Consider the following 26,484-nt stretch of genomic DNA (forward strand, 5'->3'; position numbering starts at 1 on the left):
CATTTAGTAGACGCAATAACAGCCAGGCTTGTACACTAGTTCCACAACATTTACTCACAGTGTTTGGGAAGGTGCCGACAGAGCATTCCGGGCCCTTCTGCTGTGGACAGAGACCGCAATTGACTGCTTGGTAATTTAACAACCACCACAACCTTTCTGCTACTATCAAAGTAAATAAAAACATCCTCTCCTCAATGGGGCTTTGCAGGGTCTAAGTGTTTGAGAATATCTGTGATGATCAAGCAGACCTCTGCAGAAACGAGCATTAAAACTAAATATGCTCAGCTTAATTGTTGTGGTAATTTGTCTAGTTATTATAAGTACAATTATCATACATCCAATAAGCTGCCCCTTTATTTTGAAGAGATGAAGGTGCACCAAGCCGTCTCCAGACGTATTATGACCAGGCCACTGAAAAATTATCAGTCCGAGTGAAATATTTCTCTTGGAGGTGTCTGTGCATGGACAACTAATAAAATTCTTTTAAAGCCTCCCCTTTGTGCTTCATTAATCTGTGTAATACAGGATGTCAGGACGAAAAATCTAAAAATCACAGGAAAGAAAAACAAAACAATTACACCTCTGTAATGATTCTTTCTCTCCTGATAATTTCTATGTCTGCATTTGTTTGAACCATGGGAGCCAGTGTGAGTAAACTGTTTGCAACTGTCTTCCCAGGAGTGTGACATTGCCCCAGAAATAATAGGAGGGAATTGAAAACATGGCCTGTCAATTAATTGCTTGTTTATTTTAATAACAGCCATGATAGGCAATATTCTGAGGAGTAACGCTCCAGCGGATATGGAGTTACAAACAGACAGGCTTCGTCACTCACATAATGTGGCGCCTGCACATGAATTGTGTTGCCATCTCTCACCACCAACACATACATAAAACAACACTGACTGTTTTACATAATATCAATTACAAGAGCTGAATTAATTAAGGCATTAGACTTTTGGTTTTGCTTTTCTTTTAAAGGGATCTCATGATTGATCGTTAATGAAGCCTGTCTGTGGAGAAGCAAATAATCTTTATGTTGCTTTCAAAGAAACACTTCACCACAGGTAACCTAAAAACTGCAATCCCAAGAACTAGATTTTATTGCACAAATGCATTCAAATTTAATGCAAACAAACAAAGCTGAACACTAAGGAGAATAGTCACTGAGAGTAGATTGTGGCCGGTAATTGCACCAAGAATTTTGCATAATTTGCCTCTGCTATCTGCTCTGTCTCAAGATTTAATTCACAAAGCATGTTGAGCTGATGATATTCAAGCGCAAACACAGCAAAAAAGTTCTGCAGCTTTGTGCATTTAGCTTCAATTTTCCTGAGATGAGCTGTAAGCACCTCCAGAGCTGCGCTGTGCACTTTCTTCCTGACAACGCTAAACTCCATCTTCATAGACTATGATGAGATGAATGGAGAAGGGTAGTTCTTATCATATTATTGTGGAGTAGATGCATGAGAGATAAGACACCAATTTCACAGTTTATAACCAGCTTAATACCTGGCGCGAGTTAGCAAAAAGAAGCTTGTTCAGATGAAAAATAAAAAGCACTGACATGCATAATGGCACAGCTTGTATGGGCAGAGGTTGAGTTTCAGACAGCCAGACTAATTTAACCTTTTAGACTTTATGCACAGATTTATTATTTCTACATCATTCCAGCACACTCAGCAGACAGTACAAATTTCACTCTGCGTGTGGCGCCAGTGTTAAGTAGGTGTTATTTGAAATGAGGCTTGTTTGCATAAATAGGGACATACTTTGATCGAAATGAATGTACAGTATCTCACAAAAGTGAGTACACCCCTCACATTTTGTACATATTTAATTATATCATTTTATGGGACAACTCTGAAGAACTGACTCTTTGATACAAAGTAAAGTAGTCAGTACAGCTTGTATAACAGTGTAAATTTACTGTCCCCTCAAAATAACTCACATCCATTAATGTCTAAACAACTGGCAACAAAAGTGAGTACACCCCTAAGTGAAAATGTTCAAATTGGGCCTTAAGTGTAAATATTTTCTGCGGCCACCATTATTTTCTAGCACTGCCTTAACCCTCTTGGGCATGGAGTTCACCAGAGCTTCACAGGTTGCCACTGGGATCCTCTTCCACTCCTCCATGACGACATCACCACGGAGCTGGTGGATGTTAGAGACCTTGCGCTCCTCCACCTTCCGTTTGAGGAGGCCTCACAGATGCTTAATAGGGTTGGAGGGTCTGGAGACATGCTTGGCCGCTCCATCACCTTTACCCTCATCTTCTTTGGCAAGGCAGGGGTCATCTTGAAGGTGTGTTTGGGGTCGTTATCATATATGAATACTGCCCTGCGGCCCAGTTTACGAAGGGAGGGGATCATGCTCTGTTTCAGTATGTCACAGTACATGTTAGCATTCATGGTTCCCTCAATGAACTGTAGCTCCCCAGTGCTGGCAGCACTCGTGCAGCCCCAGACCATGACACTCCCACTACCATGCTTGACTGTAGGCAAGACACACTTGTCTTTGTACTCCTCACCTGGTTGCCCCCACACACGCTTGACACCATCTGAACCAAATAAATGTATCTTGGTCTCATCAGACCACAAGACATGGTTCCAGTAATCCATGTCCTTAGTCTGCTTGTCTTTAGCAAATTGTTTGCAGGCTTTCTTGTGCATCAGCTTTAGAAGAAATGTTAGGGGTGTACTCACATTTGTGAAATACTGTATAATGGCTAATTCAAATGTATACAAACAACTGGCTCACAGAGATGCTATTTGCCCAGCAGTGCAGTTTGTGGAGTTTTCTACCCTTTGCGCATGCTCTATGAATTAGAAGATGTGTTTTTGGTTTATTTACACTGTTTCAGCGGGCTGAAAAGCTGCGCGATCATTTTGTCAATCAGGTGCTGAGTCTTACAGAAGCACGTCACATGTAGCAGATAAGCAGTTTTGAGGAAATGAGTGATTGACCTTTGTGTGGCTACAAAGCAGCAGACAGTTGTGAATGAATACAGGAATTCAGTCACCCTACTGACATTTGAGATACTACAAAGTAAAAGTAAGTCAAAGGGAGAAAAAAAAAAAAGAAAAAAAATCACCCAGTGTTTGTTCCAGTAACAAGATAAACAGCTGAGATCTGTTTGGATACAACACATTGTCTATTGTTGAGGTTGTCAGACCCGCTTAACCTCAAAGTGAGCGGTTCATGCTGAGTTCAGGCAACCAAGCTGCACACAAGTTGTGAAAGTGCCACTCGCCTCTTTCCACTCAAAGATGGATGTACAATTTAATCTGCTGTTTACTTGGTGTCTGACCAACAGAGGATATTTTTTCCAGCAGGAGGAGGGCTGAACTTTATGGGAGTGGCCATTTTTATTTGGCTGAAATGGAACTGGAGCAGTAAAAACTTCCATGACCTCTCCTGAACTTGGAGAATAACCATAAATTCCATTTTTAGTATTCCTTTTTAAAAGTGTGGGATATTTGAACTACAGCTGAGGACAATATTACTGAGATAAACAGTCTAAAACCAAAACAACAGCCCAAACAATGTGCATAGGAAAATATTGCCTTTCACTTGACAAATAAATTGCTGTCAAATATGTTGCTGACACCTACCTCTGGGAGAAAATGTCTCTGTAGGGGCTGCCGTGCTGCATGGCGATACCGTAACCGCGGTCTGGTGCGCTGTTGCTGACCGTGTAGAATGAGCAGTCCTCGTCATTATTTGCAACGTACTCCAGCACAGCTGCGTCCCACACAAAGCCGAATCGCCCGTACTTGACCTACAAGAGAGAAAACACAAAAGGGGAAAAACAATTTGCATCTTCAAGCCAAAATCTGGTGTTCAAAAACCTTCTGTTGTGTGATTGATCATGATTCTAGAAGAAATCCTTGAAATTGAAAAACTTGCCCGTTAAAACTTTTCTTGTTCATGAAGGAAAAAACACAACAAACACAAGTAGAGGCATAGATTACACACTGCTTTATATCTATTGCTCCCATGATTTATTTAGACCAATATTGGTTGAAACAGTGTGAAACACAATTTTACTTGCAGCAATATTTTGTATGCATCGTTCCTTGTGCACTTCATTCATATTTTATTGGGTAAATATCTACTTAAAGAGCCCATTTCTGCTCCTTCCTGGGAGTCTATGTTTTGCAGACTTCAGCAAATAGCAGTATATTGTAGTCTTTGATTTAGGGTCTGATGCCTTATAATGTAAGTCTGTATGAAACATGAGCAATAGATTTAAAGAATAGCAAATTTTAGTGTGTATGCTTATTTTTGATCAATTAAATCAATTACTTCTTTATAGATGAGCTGAAATGTTGCAGAACCTTCAGAAAGAAGCGGTGCACAAGAACATATTCAAGATATTTTGTAACAATTACCAATGCACATTTTTAGCCCAGCTATTCAATATTAAACACATATTTAATAACTTTTTGCATGTTGGCAAACTTTACATCAAAGCAAGTGTTATCATCTATTTGCCTCATCTTTACTGCACATTGTGTAGGAACGTGCTGGATATGTTTTACAAATAAATATGCATGTCCTTCTGTGTATGTCAGGACAAACAGTAGGTGTGTGTAAGTGTGTGCTTGCAGCTGGTGCTCCAGAGGAACTGGGGAGTCAAAGTGACTCAGGGCAAAATGTGCATTTTGTTTTGCAGAAGTAAAGGAGCCTTGTCATAACAAGACTTCTTGTTAACATTCAATAAATCATTATTTTCACAGAGGATCAAAAAAGGGGAACAAAAAACTTAGCAGTGATATCCACATGCTGACACCCCTGACAATTCACTCCACTAGGCACCCACTTGCGCGCACACACACACACACACACACACACACACACACACACACACACACACACACACACACACACACACACACACACACACACACACACACACACACACACACACACACACACACACACACACACACACACACACACTTTTCTCCTAACATTATTTTGGACTTGGTGTGTCATTAACTTTAATGGACCTTTATGAAATTTTCAAACCCCTCTATCTTCAGTGTGTTTTTGCTTTTGTGTGTGTGTGTGTGTGTGTGTGTATGTGTGTGTGTGTATGTGTGTGTGTGTGTGTGCGTGTGTGCGTGTGTGTGTGTGTGTGTGTGTGTGTATCACCTCAGTTGGCCTATGTGTGATGACTAATGTCTGAGAACCGACAAGACCCTCTGATTGGGTAATTTCACAGTCTGTAGTCCTCTGAAGTGTGTGTGTGCGTGTTTGGGGTGCGCATTACGAGCATGTGTGTTTGTATGTGTGCATGCAATAATTCACTGCAGGGCATCAGAATGGTTCATTCTGCTCTTTACGGCCTTAAAAAGAGTGGAAAGAGCACTATGTTACTTTGAAGCATAATTTTATGGCTTTTCATTATTGCTTCTGAATTGGAAAGATTACGGACTTGGTGGAAACAAAATTAGTACAAAAATCTTTTTCAACAGCTCACAATTGAACATTAGGGACACCTTTTCTCTCTCTACATTTAGGTGAAAAGGGCTGGAAAGAATTATCAGACACACAATATGCACACAATGACCTCAGTTGTTAGCCACACTGAAAACTTGACAAATGCTGCATTAGTTTAATAACCATTGTCGTTATCTTTATAAATAGAATTCTAAGCGAGGTATAACAATTCCAAAACTGGAAAAAGTGTCCATACTCTGCATAGTCCCTGTATTTTAAACCTCCTCTTTAGGTGAGAAAAGTTACAGAATGTGTCTGTGCACAAAGAACACAATATGTATCATCACTGACCGCAAGTTTAGTCCAATACAAGTAAAGATGTCAATCTGATAATGAGCATGTTTATTTTAGTATTTTAATGTTTCCATAAATACACTCACATACATCATTGTAGAGTTCAATGCCCTTTTTATTACTATGGTTACAACTAGTGGTGTGTGATGTAAACAAACCCCTTATCAACATCAGTAAAACATTGATTGAGCTTTTTGGGTGAGGCGACATTTTCGCTGACATTTAGACTGCGCTGTGCCTTTTATAGAGAGAACACAAAGACAAGCAAACCACTCAAATCTGTTGAAGTCTTCGAGAAGCAAAGCAGAGTGGAATTCATAGGTTTTCTTGGACTACTGAGATTTTTAAAGAAGCTGAATGTCAAAAAGTTTATCAAAGTTATTTTTGATGGGCATTGCTTGGCCAGTATGTAAAAGCATTTAATACAAATGATTGAAAATTAATTGAAAAATGTTAATTCAAATCCAACTGAGGAGACCAGTTTCTGTAGATCGAGTTAAATGTTGTCCCATTCTTGCCTAATATGAGATTGCAGCTGCTCAACAGTTTGGGGTCCCCTTTGTTATATTTTTTTGTGTCATGATGCACCAAATGTTTTCTATAGGTGATAAGCATAGACTGTATAAAATATGGACATAGTATCCGTGATGTCACCCATCTGTTCCTGAGAGCTGTTTTGAAGCCAATCAACGGCGGCAGCCATATTGGAAATGCAGAACTCAACCAGGCAGAGTGTGAGATAGTGTGAGCCTCCTAGCCAACAGCTATGTGTTCCCGACCGGGAGTCACGTCAGTCATGTCCTTACTCGAAAACTCGAAATCTTAATATCTTCCGAACCGTCACGTTAGAAAAAAATTCACCCACCATACAGTGTGTGCAGATAGAGAGATTAGCTACGTTTTTTGAACCAGGCTGTAAACATGTTTATTAATGCTGCAAAGATTGTCTTTTTCCCATTCATGTCTATGTGGTTTCCGGTGTTTCTGCAGCCAGCCTCAAGCGGATTCTCGATGTATTGCAGTTTATAACACTTCCGCATGGGCTTCATAGTTCGAGACCGGAGGTTGCCGCTTGGTGATAAGTGGGGATTGTAGGCAGGCCAGTTTAGCACCCAGACTTTTCTACTACAGTTTGAAGGATATTAAAAGTAAAGGAAACTCCTCCTTCTGATTTTTGTACAACATTGCAGATCTCAGGGGATCAATGTTTTTTAATTTAAGATAAGTGAGTATGGTGACATAGATGATGAAGCATGCAGGGGAAAAAAGATGGAGTGGTCAATTTTGCAGAAAAGTTGAATGGTTGGCACAAAATTATAAGTGAATTCGAGTGATGGATACCTTCTGTGAAGGGAGAGCATAACAATGGGAAATCAGGGGGTTTGTGATACAAAAGGACTCTGGAGAAATTTTCATGGATGGGGTTTTTTCCTGAAACTATTTACTTAACAAAGATGAATTCAAATGTATCAGTCTTTAAATCACCACAAAACTTCAAGTGCAATGGGTTTTCTCAAAGTGTTAGTCAAAAAATGTTCTTCATCCAACTAGACTCATAAAAATGTGATTCTAGTAAAGCAAACATAGCATACAGTCACATAAAAAGGAATAATCTCTACAATGAAAATGATACTGCCGCTTGTGAAGGGCAGTGCTCTTGCCTGCAGCTGCAGCTCTGCTTCATAAACAGAGACAATGCATCTGTGGATAGAGAGCACTTCAATTGATGCAAGAGAACAAATACTCTAAGTGCAGGACTTCAGTTTAATATTGGCTCAAGTAAGGTTAATTACTCGACAAGAAAACATGTTTCAGGGTGAGGGGACACCATTGAAGTGATGTGCTGAAGGCCAGCTTGTCCCTGTTGCTGTGCTACCTCTGATTGAGATCATGGAAGTTAATTTTTAAGTAGCTCACATGAAACAGTTTGCAACTTTCTCACAGCAGAGAATTAAAAAAACACCACAAGAGTGGTCTGAGAAAGTCTTTACTATTCTCTTTATCTGCCCACAACTCTCAGCATGTTAGATGTCCTAGCACTTTGTTATTTCTCCACTCTTTTTCATTGTACTTCTTTTCTAATTAATCAACAATGCCCCTGCTTTCAAATAGTCTAACACTCACAGCTCAGATCCCTGAAGTCTGCAGCCTGCACATGACAAACGATAAAAGGGAAAGAAAAGTACCATAAAGATACTTAAACTCTACCTCTTTCTGCCACTGTGGGAGATGTTGGGTCCCTGGAAAACAAGATGGATGAGTTCTGCGGTTCTGTTAGGACTCACTGGGATTATCTGGGCAAGGCAGCTCTAGCGCTTCCAAGTCACATTTGCATGCATGGCGTAACCTGGCAAAGGGCCATACTCCAATTAAGGTGTTATCCCAGTTAAACTGTTTACATGCACCTCTGACACCCTGCGATAAAGTCTGTATGCTTCCACTTTAAATAATATCCTGCACACCTGTAGTGTCCTGCAAACAGATATTATCACACGGCATTAAACAAATATGTAACAATGTTTCTGCTGGCTGGCTCCTGACAATTATTTTAATGCCTTTTAGAAAACAGGCGGAAGTTATTCATAGTTCTTACTCTACATTTTGGCAAGTTTTTATTGACAGTGTTTTATGTATTTTACTTAAATTCAAACTGGAGCCATAGAAGAAAAATCTCATTTAGATAGCATCCTAGTAAGAGAACAGGGGAAAAACAGGGACTGGAGAATGGTTTGCTGAATAGTTAAGATAATTTCTTAATGTAGAAAAAAAAAAAAAACTGAAAAAATGCATAGTTTTATAAATAGTTTGTGATAAAAAATGTCAAATTACATCTTAAAGCTTCTTTAAGGTGGAGTTATCTATGACAAAGAAAAGTTTAAACTACAAGTTTAACAGAGCAACACATACTCTATTGTTTTATTACCTTACAAGACTGTTGTCTATGTATTCCTTCAATGTTTCACTTATCAAATACATAACAAAAGTTTTAGTCTTGCTTTAATGTTTTCATTTTACATCACTAACAGTTTTTCTGCCATAGAAGAAAACAGACTGTATAAAACATGGACGTTGTCTTTGAGAACTCTTCCCCTGCTTTCTGAAGAGGTGTCATAAGGCTTAAAGATGGTAGTTGCTATATTTGAAATGAGCATCTCAATAACTTCTCCTTAATCTATAAACCAGCAAAGATGTGGAGTGTAAGGCCACAGTAAAATGTCCCAGTAAACAGCTACAACACACTCACTTGCAAGTAAATTGAGTCAGGCCCCTAATTCTGCAAAACTCTTAGTATTCATAATAAGTTCTAAAAATACAAAAAATAAAGAAATGTGGTATAGAGACAAGCATTTTTTTATTTCTTCTTCACCAGGTTTTATACATGCCAAATTTGGCTGTAAAAATAAACATTTTTAAAGACTTCTCAAATGTTTCCTGTGCTTTTGGAGTCAACCTCATGTGGAAACCAGAGGAACTACATTTTTTTTCCTTTTTTATATTGGCCAGTTAGATCAGGCAGGCGATGAAGTCAAGCTCAGTGCACAGAACATCAGATGCTCTTAACACCAGCTCCTATCAGCTGACAGCTCAGCTGATTACATCTACACATCCAATCTACAAATAGCAAAATTGACTCTAGCTGCTTCCTCTGCCAACCACTTTGGAATCTACCTCCATCCCAGCACCTCCTTTTATTCTGTGTCTGAATTTACCAGTGTGTGTATGTATTGTCACTGATGCCTGCTCTGTTCTGTACCCCTGGGGGCCTTTGCTGATGCTCTCCCTGCCTTGGCTTCTCATGTATGCACATGAAAGAGAGGAGAAGTGTGATCTCCCCACCTCATGCTTTGGGATTACATGCAGGGACGTGGAAGGGCCAGGAATAGAGCTATACTGCCAAATATAACTTAATGCACGCAAATAAGTCATTATTTTGATGAGCGTGATCCCGTCTGAGGTTGCTGCTTAGAAAAAAAGATACAAAAAAACAGTATCAAAAGTTCTGTCTACAACTTTTCTTATGGTCAATCTTACAAAAAAAAGCATACTTGACACCTCTGTCTCAGCAAAGGAGATAGACTTTCCACTAAGTATCTGTCTGTCCTGCTTTAAAGCTGACTTTAGCATCTGCTTCATAGAATCAAATTTAAGAAGGTAGCTCTTTCTCTGAGGAGGGGATGTCCAACAATAGAGGAGAAAGGCAAGGCAAGGCAAGGGAGCTTTTTTCGTATAGCTCATTTCATACACGAGGGCAACTCTATGTGCTTTACATTAAAACATTAAAAGCATTGGTAACATTCAGACAAGCATAAAAGAACACAATTAAAATGACAAATATAATAAAAAGAAAAGAAAAGGAAAATTGAAATATATTAAAAATTACATTAAAATTTGCATTTAAAGTGAGTTAAAATAAGCTAAGATAGGAAGGCATAGGTAAATAAAAAGGTCTTAATCTTTGATTTAAAAGAGGAGAGCGTTGGAGCTGACCTGCAGCTTTCAGGGAGTGTGTTCCAGATATGTGCTGCATAATGACTAAACGCTGCTTCACCATGTTTCGTTCTGACTGAAAACAGACCAGTACCTGATGACCTGTCCCTCACCGTAACGTCTCAGCCCTTAGACAAAAGCCTCAATCAACTTACCCAAAGAGAGTCTTTTTGAAAGCAGCCCTCCTGAGGGCTTTGTTCATAAGATATTGTTGCTGCGAAACATAACCTTTTAAATAGCATTTTCATAAACTCCCTATCTGCACAACAAACAGGGTACAAGAGAGAAGTTATTGCACTCTCCTACTACCATTAAAAGGCAACCAGAGAACAGTTGAGCACTTTTATTTGCAGGTGCATTGCTATTAAATATTTAGGTCCTGCAGATAATAACAGTGCTTGTATCCGTGGGACTTTTCTCAAGTGAACTCTTCATTAAATGCTTTCACTCTCGACTCTAAACCTGCTTTAAAATGTCTGCACTGTGAGATTAGGTTATCATGCACATGCAGTGTGTGTATGCAGGCAACACTTCGCTCCCTCACTCCATGATAACTGCTGCATCTCATCCCTCACACATCTCACACACACACACACACACACACACACACACACACACACACACACACACACACACACACACACACACACACACACACACACACACACACACACACATATCCAAACACACACAAATACTGTGAGCATGCAAACTTTGACTTCAGTTCTGTGTCCAGAGTTGTGACTCTAGTTATGCCAAGGTAATTATCTGTAGCTATTTTCCTCAGACACCCTGACTGACACTTTGGCAACAAATTTCAATCACAGTCACACACGCAGCTACAGACACACACTCATACACAAACACACAGCATGAAACATCATCTGATGCATCCTAATCACTGCATTGGACCTTGTTTTTCTCTCTCTGTGACAACTAAGTTTGATCCAAAGGAAACCAAATTAAAGCTACCTCAGCTTATCTCTTCTTCTTCTTTCTATCACTCTCCACTTTTAATTTCCATCCCTGCTAACAAGGAAGGGGGAAACCGGATCTTATTCTGTTGTCCTATCATTGTTAATGTTCTATGTGTCTTGTTTGTTAGTGTTTAAGAGTTTTTGTGAGAGTGGAGCTTATTTAATGAAGCCATTACACAACTGAAGCAGGAGCCGGATATATTTTTAGCTTCAGCTCTGATTTGTGTTTTTAACAGGAGAGGAGGCAGAAAATAAGAACCAGGGGATAGTTAAAATGAAACTAAGTATTCATCATCTCCCTCCATCACTTTTCCTGGATATAAAGCAGAACAAACTGGCGGTCATAAGTACAATGTCAACACTTTGTTACAGCATAATTTATCACAGCTACGTTGAGACACAGTAATTTAACAGAGTGAACAGAAAAAAAAGTACTTAGATAAATAAACTACATTGGGGATAAAGTATGACCAAGTGCCAACCTCCAGAGTTAAAAAATGAAGCCATTGCCAAAGTGAAACCCTGCAGTTCCCTGAGTGTCCACCTGAGGCTAGCTCCATCAGAGCCTAGATACACATGCTAGTTCTGACAGCACAACTAGACATGTTTAAAGCCCGGTATAAATCACAATTTTGGTCTCTATTTTTTTGATAATTTCGTTATTGCTGAGAACAGAGATACAGAAATATATTCATATTTGATTATAATAAGGCTAAGAGCCATGCATATTAAGATGAGGTGGCAAGGCCTCTTTACATAGTCTAGAATTGTCAGAAGTTAGTTTGAATCAGAATTTCATCTTTGTATGGTAATGTTTTGCATTCACCTACATATTTTACCTACATCTTTTCCCTTTAGGAGCCCATTATCTCATAATTATCAAAAAAAGATCTCATAATTACAAAAAAAAGGTCTCATCTCTCAGTCTTCAGTCACATGGAAACAGATGAAAGAGAGAGTGAGAGCAATGATGGCACTACTGGAGTTAATCTGCTTCTATTTCCTTTTCGGTTTGAGACACTGGGAAACATTAATGATGCTCAGAAGTGAAGATGGAATTAGTATAAGTATGTCAACACTGCACAGGCATCTCAAGTCCTTAGGTTTGTTCAGGCAGACGTCCCAGTCTGATGTTATTAAAGTTGCTCTCTTCCTGCAGGAGCAGTTAAACCAGTACAGGATGCTTCATGGGTACAAATGAATGCATTTAAAATGCATCCAGTCTGGCTTGGCTAAGACACAAAAAACACATATCTGCTCAAAATCCTGGATCCTCTAGGAGTTCATCTGAGGTAGCGAGAAATGCTCCTTGTCCTTTAAGTCATGAAAAATATTGATGCAGTATTGTGCAAGCTGTTTTCTTATAAATCCCATTGTTCAGCCCTGTGGTTGTGATTAATTGACCCGGTGATGTAGCATCTCTCAAAAAAATCATCACCTCCCAGTTTTCCATTTCATTGAGAAAGTAACAAGAAATAGCCATGGGGTTGCTATCAGGGAAGTAAGCAGTCAACCATGTGACCATAATGTCCATCAATAGCCTCTTTAAAACATACGCCATATGGTTTGAGTTTGTTGTAAGAATCCATATCCCAATGCCCCTGCCTCAGCTGAACTCCTAGAAGATCACAGACAGCCAAGCCAGACCGGATGCATTTTAGATACATTAAAGTGTATCCATGAAGTACTGGATTAACTGCTGCTGCAGGAGCAGTGACCTTTCAGGTATTCCGTAATTACGATCTCTTAATCACAGGATAAAGGGTCCAAATGAAGAATGAATGAATGCAATGCGCCAATGCATCTTTGGGCTTCAGAACGCCTCTTTGGGCTATGTCCATATTCTATACAGTCTCATGGTACTAAACAACAAATTAAGAAAAAAGTGTCACACTGCAAACAAATAACAATTCTACATCTACAGAAATCAAGAGAAGGTTCATTCAATGATGAACATTATATGTTCCAAATAACCCAAATGTCTGATAAAGAGTGGTTTTAGAGGGGAATAATGACAAATGTGTTACAGTCTGGATTAACTGTCTGGTAATTTCAAAGACGTTTTGTTATATTGCATGTAGATATTGAACATCTAATAGGTTCAAAATAGAAGAGGATAATAAAGAGCTTACTGAACATGATGAATAAAACACATGGAACACTGTTTTGAACAATCATTTCTATACCCCTTGCTTGGCCCATCCAGTCACAGCGGATGTCTGTTGACCATGAGTCTGGTCCTGCTCAAGATCTCTGCCAGCAAAGGGACACTTTGTACTGCCAAAAGTTGCAACAGGTTTGCCCATGGTGACCTCAAGTAGGGTTTCTGTATATAATATAACTGCTCTTAATTGCAGTATCTTGAGAGAACTTTGGATCTGAGTTGGCATCACAGATAAAATTGGTTGGTTAATATTGATAGTCTTATGCTTCCACACCACCAATAAATTTTCAATATGGTCAAAGTCTGCCCTCCCACTATATCCCATGACTTAGCCATATTCTGTTTCTTATATCAAAGTTGATCAAGTTGCTGTCCACAGGATCAATCAAACAAATGACATTTGAAAACAGAGAAACATTCAATAATAGAAAATCGTATAAGCCAATGTAAGAACAGCATATCTTTATTCGATTTATGTTTTGACTGAGGTAGGCTTTTGAAGGAAAAATAGATGAAAAGTCTGTGTCACAAAATGATAAAATGATGTGGTCTACATGAAAAAAGTGAAAGAAAAAAAATCTGCAGTGTTTACATTGTACAAGGCCACACTTTTTTTCAAATATTCTTTCAGTTAAGCTCATCTAGTCATGGGTTTCCACAGATTGTGAGGAGAAAAAGAGTTTTCCAAAATTAGGTCAGTCCACTCCTTCTTGTTAAGCCACTCGAGGCACAACATGTGAATAAATAAAAGGTCAAGGGTGAACTTCAGACTACTTCTCTGACAGAAAGCCACCTACATGACTGTACTCTTAGAAGTTGACTTCATACACAGTCTGACTTATAAAACTCTCCAGACGATGCTTTCCAATTATATTACAGAACCTGCTCAGTGAGCGTCTGGGCAGGTTTCAAGAGGTCCTTCTATCTCCTCCATAGTTCAAACACTTTGGCTTCAGAGTCTAGCCAGGCTGAAACTTCAAAACGGCTAAACTACTCCAGGGTCCACTCTCTCTCTTTCTTTCTCTCTCTCTCTCTGTCTATCTCCAACTTTTTCTCCCTCCCCTCAGTCAGAATCATCCCTTTAAGGGCATCCAACATGCAAAAGGAATAGTAGATTCTTCATCTCGCTCAAAGTTGGAGCTCAAATGTATTAAAAATCCTCTTTCCCCCTCATCCATAAATTACTTCTTAGATTACAAACACTTTCAAAGTGGCACATAACAAATCGTCCCTCAGTGGGAAGTCAGTTTCTTAAATGTTCAGTATTTAGCCTTTAAGCAATGAAAGTGAAATCTTTCACACATGGGAGGCTGTAGGCTTTCTTCTCTCCAATGGGAATACACTGATGAAGTGGCTGCTAAATAGTAAAAACTTCAGCGGCAGACTCATGGTCGTAATAAAAAACGACACTCTGCCAGTTTGTACTCATGCATTATTTTGTTATCAGGCATTATGTTATCTACATGGATAAGTGGCTTTGCATCCTTATTCCCCCCGGAAAAAATGCTACACATAACCATTTAGAGTGGTTTACAAAGAATTAATGTGGCATAATAACAAATTGACTCGAACTCTGGTGTTTGACTTTGTTTATCTGAACATTAAGCCAAAGCCTGATGACATGTTTGTCTACAGAGAAAAGTAGAAAAGACCAAGATGCCCTGAAGTGTCTCAACATGCCATTCAACTCTGCATGATTCGGCATGTGTTTTGTTGCATCACTCTCCTTTCACTTTGATTTGTTTGATTTTGAAAAATGAGAGAGAAATGTTGATGTGAGACACTCAAAGAGAGAAAAAGAGCAACAGCCCAGAGACACACTCACATCTAGTCTACATCTGAGGCCTCGCAGAACACCCAAGATCTAGAAGTTTATCAACATTATTACTTGTCTCTCTCCTTACTTATCTGTAGGTCTCAGTCTGTCTCTCACTCACACACACCCTCACATACCCTACAACACTTCAGTCTAGCACAGCCCTTCTCTCTGTCTTTTTAACTTGCATCCCACACCCTCATCCCTGCCTTTGGTCGGGCATTATTTGACAAATCACAGAGCATTACAATGAGAGGCTGCTTCCTGGCCAAATGTTCCTCTCAGTCTGTGCTTTAGTCAGCTTCCTGCAGAGTGTAAAGATCTGAATAAAGATAAGTTTAGGTGCAAGAATATCAATCAGGGCACAGAGGAGAGAGAGAGAGGAGGTGGAGAGTTGTTTGAGGACAGTCTGTCTTGAGATGCATGAGGAGAATATGGAGTGGGATTGATGTGATACACCATGTAGCACCAGGATATCAGAGTTTACAATTGAACAAAGTGAAACGTATAGACCAAGTGGCAACCTTCGGTCTCAAACTATGAAGCCCATGCAGAAGTGTTATAAACTGCAATTCATCGAGAATCCGCTTGAGGCTGGCTGCAGAAACACCAGAAACCACATAGACATGAATGGGAAAAAGACGATCTTTGCAGCATTAATAAACATGTTTACAGCCTGGTTCAAAAAACGGCTTGGCCCTACGTAGCTAATTTCTCTCTCGGCACACACTGTACGGGGGGTGAATTTTTTTCTAACGTGATGGTTCAGAAGATATTAAGATTACGAGTTTTTGCCCAAATAAGGACATGACTGACTTGACTCCAGGACAGGAACACATATCTGTTGGCCAGGAGGCTCAAACTCCGCCCCTTTACGTCACACTCTGCCTGGTTGAGTTCCGCATTTCAAATATGGCTGCCGCCGTCGATTGGCTTCAAAACAGCGCTCAGGAACAGATGGGTGACGTCACAGAGACTATGTCCATATTTTATAGTCTATAGTATAGAATGAATTGAGATACATTTAGAAACATCTCTTAGATCTGACTTAATTGAGTCGCTGCTCTGATAACCTGGTAAAGAACGCTGCAAGAGCCCACATTTGTCAACAGAGCTGTCAATCAATCACCCTTTAAACATCCACAAACTAATAAAAACTTAAATTCTTCAGGAGGTAATCATTTGCAGATAAAACACTGTTACAAGAGCAGACTATAATGACAGAAAGCATGTTTGAGTCAAATGTATTTGAAGTGCATTATCATTTTCTAGTTTGACCCATGTTCCATCTGTTATAACGGAGGAGGCAGGCTTTAAGAGCCATACTGCAGCATCACCAGGGGAGCACTCAAAGTTCTAGCTTCACTCAGGATAGCTGTTTTTCTGTCCATGATGTTATACGGTCTATAGCACAGGCACACATTTAAAGTCAGAAGTGTCTAACTTATCTGTCTCTTTTGATGAATGATCAATCATTTCTCTCCTCCAATAATCAAAACCAAAAAGACTCTCATGGCCAAATCTCAGATAGTGAAAGCCCAGCAAGCAGGTGGCATTAATCTCTCATGAGGCGTTCAGTCCCACTGCTTGCTCTAGTGGCAACAGTTGCCACCTTCCCCTGAGACGCAATATGACAACTTCTTCACTCCCTCTCCTCTGTTTTTTCTGTTTAATTACCCTCAGCTGTCATTAGGCCTCTTTGTTTCTTCGGGATGAAGAAGCAAGGAAAAGAAAAAAGAAAAAAGAAAAACAGAAATTAATCGCTTTTTTGCCACGCTGTATGCAAATCTTTGCTCAGACCCCGTTAAGCCGATGAGAGATGTGATAGTGGAAAAGAGGAGTAATTGGAGACAGATGTTGGAGAGATGGATCATCCGAGACGGATCAGTGAGCCAAAACTAAGATGCCACCCTTAATAGGATCTGGCAGAAAAATTATTACTTCTCTGTGTTTCCTTTTCGTCTCCCCTTTGTTCTGCTGTATTTTTCACCGTGAAGTCTTGTGTTGTCTCTGAAAAATGTAAATCATAACTGCTTTATGTAGTCTTGTCCATTTGTTTTCTTAATCCGTTTTTTTGCACAAACACAGAGGATGCGTAAGTGTGCATGATTTCAAGGAGAGTTTATCACGCTGGGTGTCAGTCCTCCGTGTACTCAGTTGCCTAACAACACAATAATAAAAGTGCAGCCTCACAGTCCACAATACAGAAAACACAAAGGCTGCAAAGCTGTTATTACATTACTTACGTTTGCTTTATTTTCAAAGAGAATACTTGAAATGTTGTAGCATTAAGGTAAATAAAAAACTGTGCTACACTGTATTTATGTACTGATCAGTTCATCTACTTAAACACAAACTTTTAACCCTTGAAGGTTAATGAAGGTAAGACATTTATTGAGATCTGTAAGCTTCAGCAAGCAGAATATAAACTAAGAACCAAAAGTAAAGAGTTTCATTCATCTCAAATTACATTTTCTCATTTACAAAATAAATTATGCTACAACACATCCCTCTGTTAGACTGCATTTTGTACTTAAGAGCAGATTTTAATTGCATAGCAAGATTTGTTTCCATATCAGCAAAAGAAAAGAAAAGACAAGAAGAGAAGAGAAGAGAAAAAAATCTAGCATTTATTGTGATGAGTTGTCTTCATTGTGTTGTCTTTTTGTATTGCATGGTTTGATTGAAAACCTTTCAGTGAACTAAAGTCCTCCCACAGGACAATAATATTCCAGCTCAATCTTTTCTGCATGAAACAGCTTGTCTGACGTGCATTGTTGCTCTACCCCCGGCACATAATAAACAGTGAATTAAAGTAAAGATGGACAATAAATTACTCCTCTTCTGGTTGGGAGGCTAAACATACAGGTAGAACTAATCATCACGGGAGGCTCTGGAGCAAATCACAGCTGGTCCAAGTTATTCAGCTGTGTGATGTGCACCCAGCCTTTGTTGTTCTAAGGACAACTGAAGCAGAAAAGCTTCAGGTGGATGTTGTGGATGTGTGTATGTGTTTGTGTGTGGGGCTGGGGGGTACCACAGGGCTGAATGGATGTTCTGGACTGATCGAAAAGACTCCATTGCAAAGAGAAGAGTAAACGTTCTAATGTCCAGTATATAATGTAGTATGAGTATAGAAAGACAAAGAAATTAACACTTAGTTATTTCCAGGGAAGTCCGAACACAACATGTCATATAAAAGGACAATAGGTTTACAGTATATAACTACATTACTATTATTCACCAATGTCCTGCAACGGCCCAAACCATTTCTTTTAGGAGAAACACACTCCATCTGATAATGATCCGACGTAAACATTCAGCAAATTTGAAAACATGCTGCAAAAAGGCCAAAAAACCACACTAACCCTCCTGTTAGGTCCCTTTCTGAGGAACAGCAATAATGTTCCTGGGTCAACTGGACCCAGGAACATTATTGAATTATTATCTTATGATCAAAAAATATCAGAACCCAAAAAAATCCCAATAAACTTTTTTAAAATCTCATTATTAACTCTGTTACGAACCATTTAAATCAATATTTAGTGCAAAGGTGTTCTTTAATTTGCACAGATCATGGTTCAATGAGGGTAACTCACTCTTTTTTATGAACACAGTTGCAAAGAAACATTTAGAATTTGAAACTTCTTTCCCTTTTAGCCTCCACTTTAACTGCAGGGTCAAATTGACCCACAACCAGTATCTATGCAATATAAGCATGTAGGGCAGGCATGTCCAAAGTACGGCCCGGGGGCCAATTGCGGCCCGAGGTCCATTTATTTATGGCCCCAAGCTTCCATCTTAAATTGTGTTATTTATAGCAAAGAGATGAATCACCTTCTGAATCATCTGTACATTTGCAGTTTCTTTCAAGTGCACACACAAAACTAAAGTCAATCCAGAAACATCTCAAAAAGCTTCATATGGACTACCTCTCTAAAGCCAAAGCTCTTCAATGCCAAATTCTTCAAGACGGCAATAAAGAAGAAACACAAGAACTCTTAAAGCTGACAGTTTTTCAAATTAATGTTTTCATCATGATGTGAAAATGTTCTTGATGAACACTAAAAGTTCAGAAGACACAAAAGAGGACACAAGACAAGATCAAAATTATGAAATTGTTCAGAAAAGGCCAAATTAGGTGTGTAAAAAATGTTCAGAAAGCAGGAAAATAATGATTTTGTTATTAAAATGTTGTTTGCTGGTCAGAAAAGTCTTAAAAACAACATGAAAAAGAAGTGTGATGAAATCCAGATCGTGATCCTGCCATAGGAAAATAATGATACAATATTTTTTCCCACATTGCCCGACCCTAATGAAAAACATTTTCCCTCAGAAGAAGATAACGTTTGCTAATCTTTACATGGTACTTCCTAGTTACTGTTTTATTGACAAAAAAATTAAAATAATTGTTATTAAATATTTCATTGATAACTTTTAGGATTCCTAAGTCTCAGTAGGAGCCACTGGCCCTGAGGCATTCTGACAACATCATATGTGGCCCTCTTTGAAAAAAGTTTGGACACCCCTGATGTAGGGGGTTTGAGAAAATGTAAAATGAGCCATTTTCATTTCATATGTTGTTTACACTGATTAAGCCAAGTAGAAGAGGTTTCATAGCGAAAATACTTTTAACATTTTTTTTTTTTTTTTAAACTTTAAAAAGGGTTAATTTGACCCACAACATAACAGGAGGGTTAACAAACGACAAAGAAAAACGCAAAAACAATTCAAGATTTCAATTCAGCAATATAACATCATCCTGACCCCTGTGATACAATGATAGATATATAAATATTGATATCTCAAATGGAGAAAATACGTCTCTCTAAATAGATTTTCCTGCCAATTTGACTAACCATGTAACTACTTTGTGACTCCTCGCATTGACACTAATGACATGAATGAGGGGAATGTGAATAGCAGTTCATTGGCAGAAGAAGACAATTGGAAGTCAGACAGAGGTGGAAAGAAGCTAAAAGATGTGCTAACTGCTTTAAGACCAAAAAGGAGATAGAAAGAAAAAGCTGCTCCAGCTCTTTACGGTGAGGAGGGAAGACACAGCCTCTTTAGGTGAAGTAAGACATTTTTAGCCATTTGTTGCTCTGCTTCAGAAACCAATGAGTGATGTTACTGAGACCATGGCCAGAATGAAGTTTTAAAGTATGTTATATATATATAAAATAACCTCACAACTTTAGTTGAGAAATGGTTTCTGATGGACTGATTTCATTCACCAAAATAATAACTTCAAAGTAAAACCTCCATTAGATGTGGATCAAATCCAGTCGTACAGCTAGCAGTTCTCCGGGAGGGTTTCAGACTTTTTTGGCGAAAAGCCCCAAATAGTTCAGGATTCTGGGGTGGCATCTGTGGGGGATTTTAAGGGGTGCCTATGCCTCCCCTGGCCAGCCTTTATATCTGCCCCTGGTGGCCAGCAAAATAGTTTCTGTTTACACCTTAAACTAGCACAATAGCTTCAGACAGCTGGATAACAGCACCACAAAGTCTGCGGTAAGTTTTGTCTTTGATTAGAAAAGAATAGAGATGAGACAGACAACCAACACACAAAAACTAGAACTATCAGAGAGAAAAAAATATGCAAGAAATCTGTGAAAACATCTCTGTCTGAGAAGAAACAGGTGCAGTATGACCCAACATATGCCCGCAACAACTTTGTCTTTCACCTTCAAGGTTAAACACACACACACACACACACACACACACACAAACAAAACAAAAACATGAAAAAGGCAAAAGTTTTGAGACACCAAGGTAAGCAAATAAATGCATAATGAGCACTTTTATTTTGCATTTCATTTACGCTGTGTCTTTGATCTCCTATTAAAAACTGAATAAAACAGAAAAATCAGCATCGTCCAGATCAGCCATGTGGAGAAACGCTTGGGGAACAGAAACAGATTGAAAGAGAGAGAAAGAAGAGAAGTGACAAACACAGATGGTGAGAGTCACACAGACATCAGAGGAAGTTTTAATACGGTGAAAAAACAAAGCAGGAGAGATGGAGAGAGGGGGAGACAGCGAGAGAGTGAGAGAGAGAGAGCGAGAGAGAGAGAGAGAGAGAGAGAGAGAGAGAGAAAGAGAGAGAGAGAGAGAGAGAGAGAGAGAGAGAGAGAGAGAGAGAGAGAGAGAGAGAGAGAGAAAGAGAGAGAGAGAGAGAGAGAGAGAGAGGTGTATTTCTCTGTAAGGCTTTATCTCAGAGTCATAAGCATATGAATGAGCTCATTACTAACACCTGGAAAGTTCTGCATTATTCCTAGAAATAAATCACCTTCAAAACATACAACACAAAGCCAATAGAGGGCTCACATCTCTGCACAGACACAGACACGTGGCCACTTTTAGGTTGAAATATACTGAAATGAAAATGGAATAGAACGTGTTTCATGGCCCCCACTCACTGTGGTGCCTGTTTGTTTGAGACTGAGCTTTCGCTACAAAAGTCTCTATGTATAACAGAAGCAAATCCATGATTCCCTCTACCTTACCCCCCTGTCTCTGTCTGAAAACTATTTTACTGATTTACTACTATAATTCTAGTGCAAAATGCCTCTGTCCAACCAGTTATTTTCCATCCACTTATCACCGAGCAGGTCCTGCTTCACTTCATCTGCTCCTTTGTCGCTATCCACTCACTCAAGCTCAGTGGATACTCTGAATGTGTGAACTTTGTCTGCCACCTTGCTCCTCTCAATGTGGAGGATCGGCGAGTGACTGCAAGGTCGTCGCAGATTACTGAGCTCCTCGGCCTGTCAAGGAGAATGAGACCAGACACCCCGTGGAGGAACATCATTTGGCAGCTTGCAAATGTCTGCACTCGAGTCTCTCTCCAGATTTTAGGACTTTTGGTAAGTATAAGAAAGGAAACAAGGGGATTCAAACTTTTGCTGTGTGGCTCTCTTAACTGCTTCATGTGAGTGATAACTGCACTTGACTCAAAGTCTTTCTCTTCTTGTATAAAACCCTGTAATACTTACTCATCTTACAAGGTTAATTTACATAATTATACTCTTGCTTGCAAGGAGAGAATTCATCCACTTCAAGAAAATGCTCCATCCTGAGGTGGAGGGCATAGGACATCTTTTTTTAAGAGAAACTGCAGCCCATGGAATATGAAGAAGTGACGCAAATCCCACCAGCAACTAAAACGGCTAGACAGATGTAATGGTACCTGGCAAGACAGTTGGAAATGGGAAGATATAAAAGGGCCGATTTAAACTGCTGAAAAATGAATCAAAAAAAAGTTTTTTAAACAGCAGATATTGCCATCTGCCTTCGATGCATCTTGCCATTACGACTCTTGCGTCTCTAGCTGCACAGAGGTGTACAAACATGGCCACAGCTGATGAAGATTTTGCAGTTAAGGATAAACCATATAAAGACATAAAGTAGCTAAAATGAAGACACTCCAACCCAAACATTAACATTGAGGCAAGTGTTCGCTCTATTTAGATAGTTTTCAGCGCTTTACTTTTCCTTCAGAAAATCCTGTTCTTTTATCCACTGTTCATGGATACAACACAAGCGTGTTCTTCCCCCTTAAGTGCACTGATCAGCTTTGAAAGAGACAAAAATACAACCAGACTAACTAATGGGTGATTTTGACAACAATAATGACATGCTGTTTACTGTGGTCACAAGAGGAAACCTTAATGAACCAGAGTTTACAGAGGTAGAACGAGACTCGATAGACCGAAGGACATAAGGGAGAAACTTCTATGCGACCGGCAGAGCAGGAGAGATGCCAAGTTACCTGATGGTGCAGGTGTGTAAGCTGTGAACCCATGCCCATGAACTGCTGTCACCAGTGGGACTTGGTAACAACAGCATTACAGAGGATACAAGCAGCTCACATAGGGAGTTACCTTCCGTATTGAACACCGTTGTTTTACCGACTTTCTTCAATTTTCAGAGGTGAAATAAAAAAACATGAAAAGCCAGACGGACATTCGTCTTCAAAGTAAGTTTTTGGTTCTGTTTTTTTGTTATTGTCTATCACAGAACCCATGTTGTGCACAAAATGTTTACCTTATCAAAATACACTCATTTAGCTGTTGAAAGTGTAGACTAAACTAAAATAGTCATTGTCATTGGTGTGTCAGCTCAATAATGTTCTGCATTAGGTGCTTTAGATTACGTCAAACTGAGATGCAAGCATATCAAAATTCATATCAGTGACTTGTACATCGTAGACCGTATCAGCTGATCAGTGAGCTACAGGTGGAAGAAAGAAGTTATAGCTTAGCTTCCGTGCCGGTTCTTTTTGGGAGGTTTCTCAACCAAGGGCGCAAAGCTTACTGGCTTCCCCTGTAGGTGGTAGACTTATTTTCAACAAGTACCTCATACGACCCTTCTTCAAAAAACACCAAATAATCCCCTCAGAGGTGTACCCCTTTAATGGCACCTCGGCTTACAGCCTGCAGCCTCAGACTCAAGACACTATCCTGAATGTTTTTTGCCAGTTAGCATGTGAGCAGTTTTTAAAATTTAAAGGCCTGATTAAATGCAAGCAGCGGAGTTCGACCCTCCACCGAGAAGCTGCTAGTCCTCCTAAATTACAATCATTAGCAATGGCTTTAGTGGTGAAATTTGGTGCCAAATGGTCTCATTACTGTGTCAAAGGCCCTCTATGCTACCAAGGAATAATTACTTTGAAAAACAGTGACACAAATTGCAGCAGGAACCTTCGGGTGCACCAAATGGCGCCTTTTGAGATCGAAGTTCTATTGAAGCTTCAAGTTTTCATATCACTTGTCTATAAAAAAAAAAAGAAGCCTTGCAGATGTTAATGTGGAGGCAATACAGTGTGATTCAGGAGCAGTTTTAATTGGAACCCTGGGAAGGAGGAATAGTTACGAAGGCAGGGAGAGAAAATGATGACTGATACACTCAGATGCTTTTCCAGTAACAGATTTAGGTGCACGACTGCTCTCACACCATCAGTCACTGTAGCTTCAGCTAATCCTGAGGGTAATTAAATGGAGGGATTCTACAGTTGCTATTTTTCTGAGAATAATTGGAATTTTAGGATAAATTTCACCTGTAGGACCTGAAATAGATGTTAAAGTAGATGAATGTCAACAAGCCTGACACAGAAGATCAGAGGAGAACCTTGTTATTGGTTAGCAGAGCATTCTGACATACTGTGCCTCCATTTCTCAACAGTTCTTTTAATTTAAGTGGCTCCACAGCCACACTCACACAAAATTAATGAACAGCTGGTGTTTGCTAAAAGGAATCTTTCAGATCGTACGGCCACATTGGAATTCATCAAAAAATGTTAAACCATGTGCTGCAGTGACGCTGCTAAAGAGTCGGGGGTTTTTTCAGCATGGTCTGTCAGGTGGAAGGGTTTTCAGTTCTCTTGCACATGTAGACAAGTGAAAAACAGTGAAGGTGCAAATTGTTGATGTGCCTTCACACATTTGACACAAACAACCTTTAGGAGGAAATGAAAGATCTGAAACAAGATTACCCAGAATTCATTTAATCATGCTTACGGTTCACAGAGACATGCGCTGGAGTTCAGGTCAGACCTGAGCTGAATGTTAACACCTTCACTGCAGGCTGTGGGTCTGCTTGGAGATGCAGCCTCAAAGAATGATGGGGTCTGCAGTGGGACTGGGTGAGTACATAGTTCACAGTCTGGCTGATATGTAGCCCCTGAAGGGTGTGAACACAGTGTGCAAATAATTTCTGCTGTAACCAGTGGGCAAGTCTCTCTAGTATGTCTCCTTTTCAGGCAGAGGTCATGACTCGGTGGTGCGTTCACAAACTGTATGAAACACAGACATAGTCTCAGTGATGTCATGAATTGGTTTCTGAAGAGGTTAAGAGGTTGGTTTCTGAACAGATTAGTGGTTAACAGAGATACATATTTGATTAACTGAGCCCATCTCTGATAATAAGGACTACATTGGCTACATATTTCAACACCAAATTTTGCCATTTCGGTTCCAAATGAAAATGTGTGTATGTGAGTGGTGCACACACTGCGCTCTAGATTCTCCTAAACTCAAGATGTGACCTTGATAAAAGAAAAGATTATCTCACCTTCTAAGCTTTAAGCTACCACAGACTCCTTTCTCTTTTTTTTTTTTCTTATGGTGCCATTCAAAATAAAGTCCATCTGCTTGTTCTTGTCTGCTTATGGAAAACAGGTATTCAGTGCATCGAAGGAGAGACGATCAAAAACAAGGGACCAAAACTTTTAAGTTGAACATGCAGAAGATGTCACCCACTTGTGTGGTTGATAAATCTGAAAAGCCATGAAAAAAGTTATTTTGTTCCCTTTATCTGTCCAGAGTTTGTGTCGCTGACTTAAGTCTGGTGGGCTTATAGAAAAGTTTAGCAGATGTGGAACAGTGAGAGCTGAAACCTCTCACTCAACAGAAAAGCTGATATATTTAGGCTCGCTGGACAGATTTTTTTCAGGGCACATTAACTGCAAATCATTCATTTCTTCGTTTCTATTAATATTCACCAGTTTGATTATATCCCCATGGATCTCACACATCTTTTCAAAAGCTACTTTCAAGTTTTTGGGAGGTAACTTGAGAGGTCCTTTAAGTATTTGACAAAAATGGCGCACTGAGATTATTTTAGTTGTTCTGATAACATGTAGAGGTAACTCAAACTTTGTTATTCGATACAAACTGCCTCTTATAAATTCAAAGGGTTGGAAGAGTTGTTTTAATGTAATATTTAATCCTGTTGCCTTCTCATTGGTACACAAAGAAGAACCTAATTTTTCAAGCAATTTGCTTTAATGTAACATTTTACACATTAACGCCCTGGTAGCAAACATTTGATTATTTCATATACCAGAAAATCCATCTACAGCAACAATAAGCCTTAGCTCCATTATTTCTTTGTAGGTTATGTTAGTTGACATTTTTAATGTAATGTCAAACCAGGAATACTTGTTTTGGCTCTCTTGCATGTCAGAGGACATCTTCTTTTAAAGTGGAACCTTTCTCAACTTTCTTAAATTTTGAGTTGTGGTGGGAGGTGCTCAATGTTTCATTGCTATTTTGAACGTTCAAGTTTGAGAATGGGAGTGGTAACAGCGGCAGAGAATAAACACTTAAAATAGATTCTTCTGTCAATAGCTGAACTGGTGAGCATTCATGATTGTGAGAGCAATAATATTTTTGTTAAGAAAAAGTGTTGTACCAGAAAAAAAAAAAAAGGAACAAATGTATGCCCAGAGT

At 39.3% G+C, this 26,484-nt stretch overlaps 1 protein-coding gene across 1 annotated transcript in view; it reads right to left on the reverse strand.

Annotated features, from left to right (window-relative positions):
- The window catches only part of grid2 (glutamate receptor, ionotropic, delta 2), a 631,726-nt gene that overhangs the window by 30,218 nt on the left and 575,024 nt on the right, over window positions 1–26,484 (reverse strand). Inside the window, 1 exon segment of the mRNA XM_034691895.1 lies at window positions 3,618–3,784. Within this exon segment, the coding sequence (XP_034547786.1) occupies window positions 3,618–3,784 (167 nt within the window).

The sequence above is a fragment of the Notolabrus celidotus genome, chromosome 9, assembly GCF_009762535.1.
Source record: "Notolabrus celidotus isolate fNotCel1 chromosome 9, fNotCel1.pri, whole genome shotgun sequence".
Classification (NCBI taxonomy): domain Eukaryota; kingdom Metazoa; phylum Chordata; class Actinopteri; order Labriformes; family Labridae; genus Notolabrus; species Notolabrus celidotus.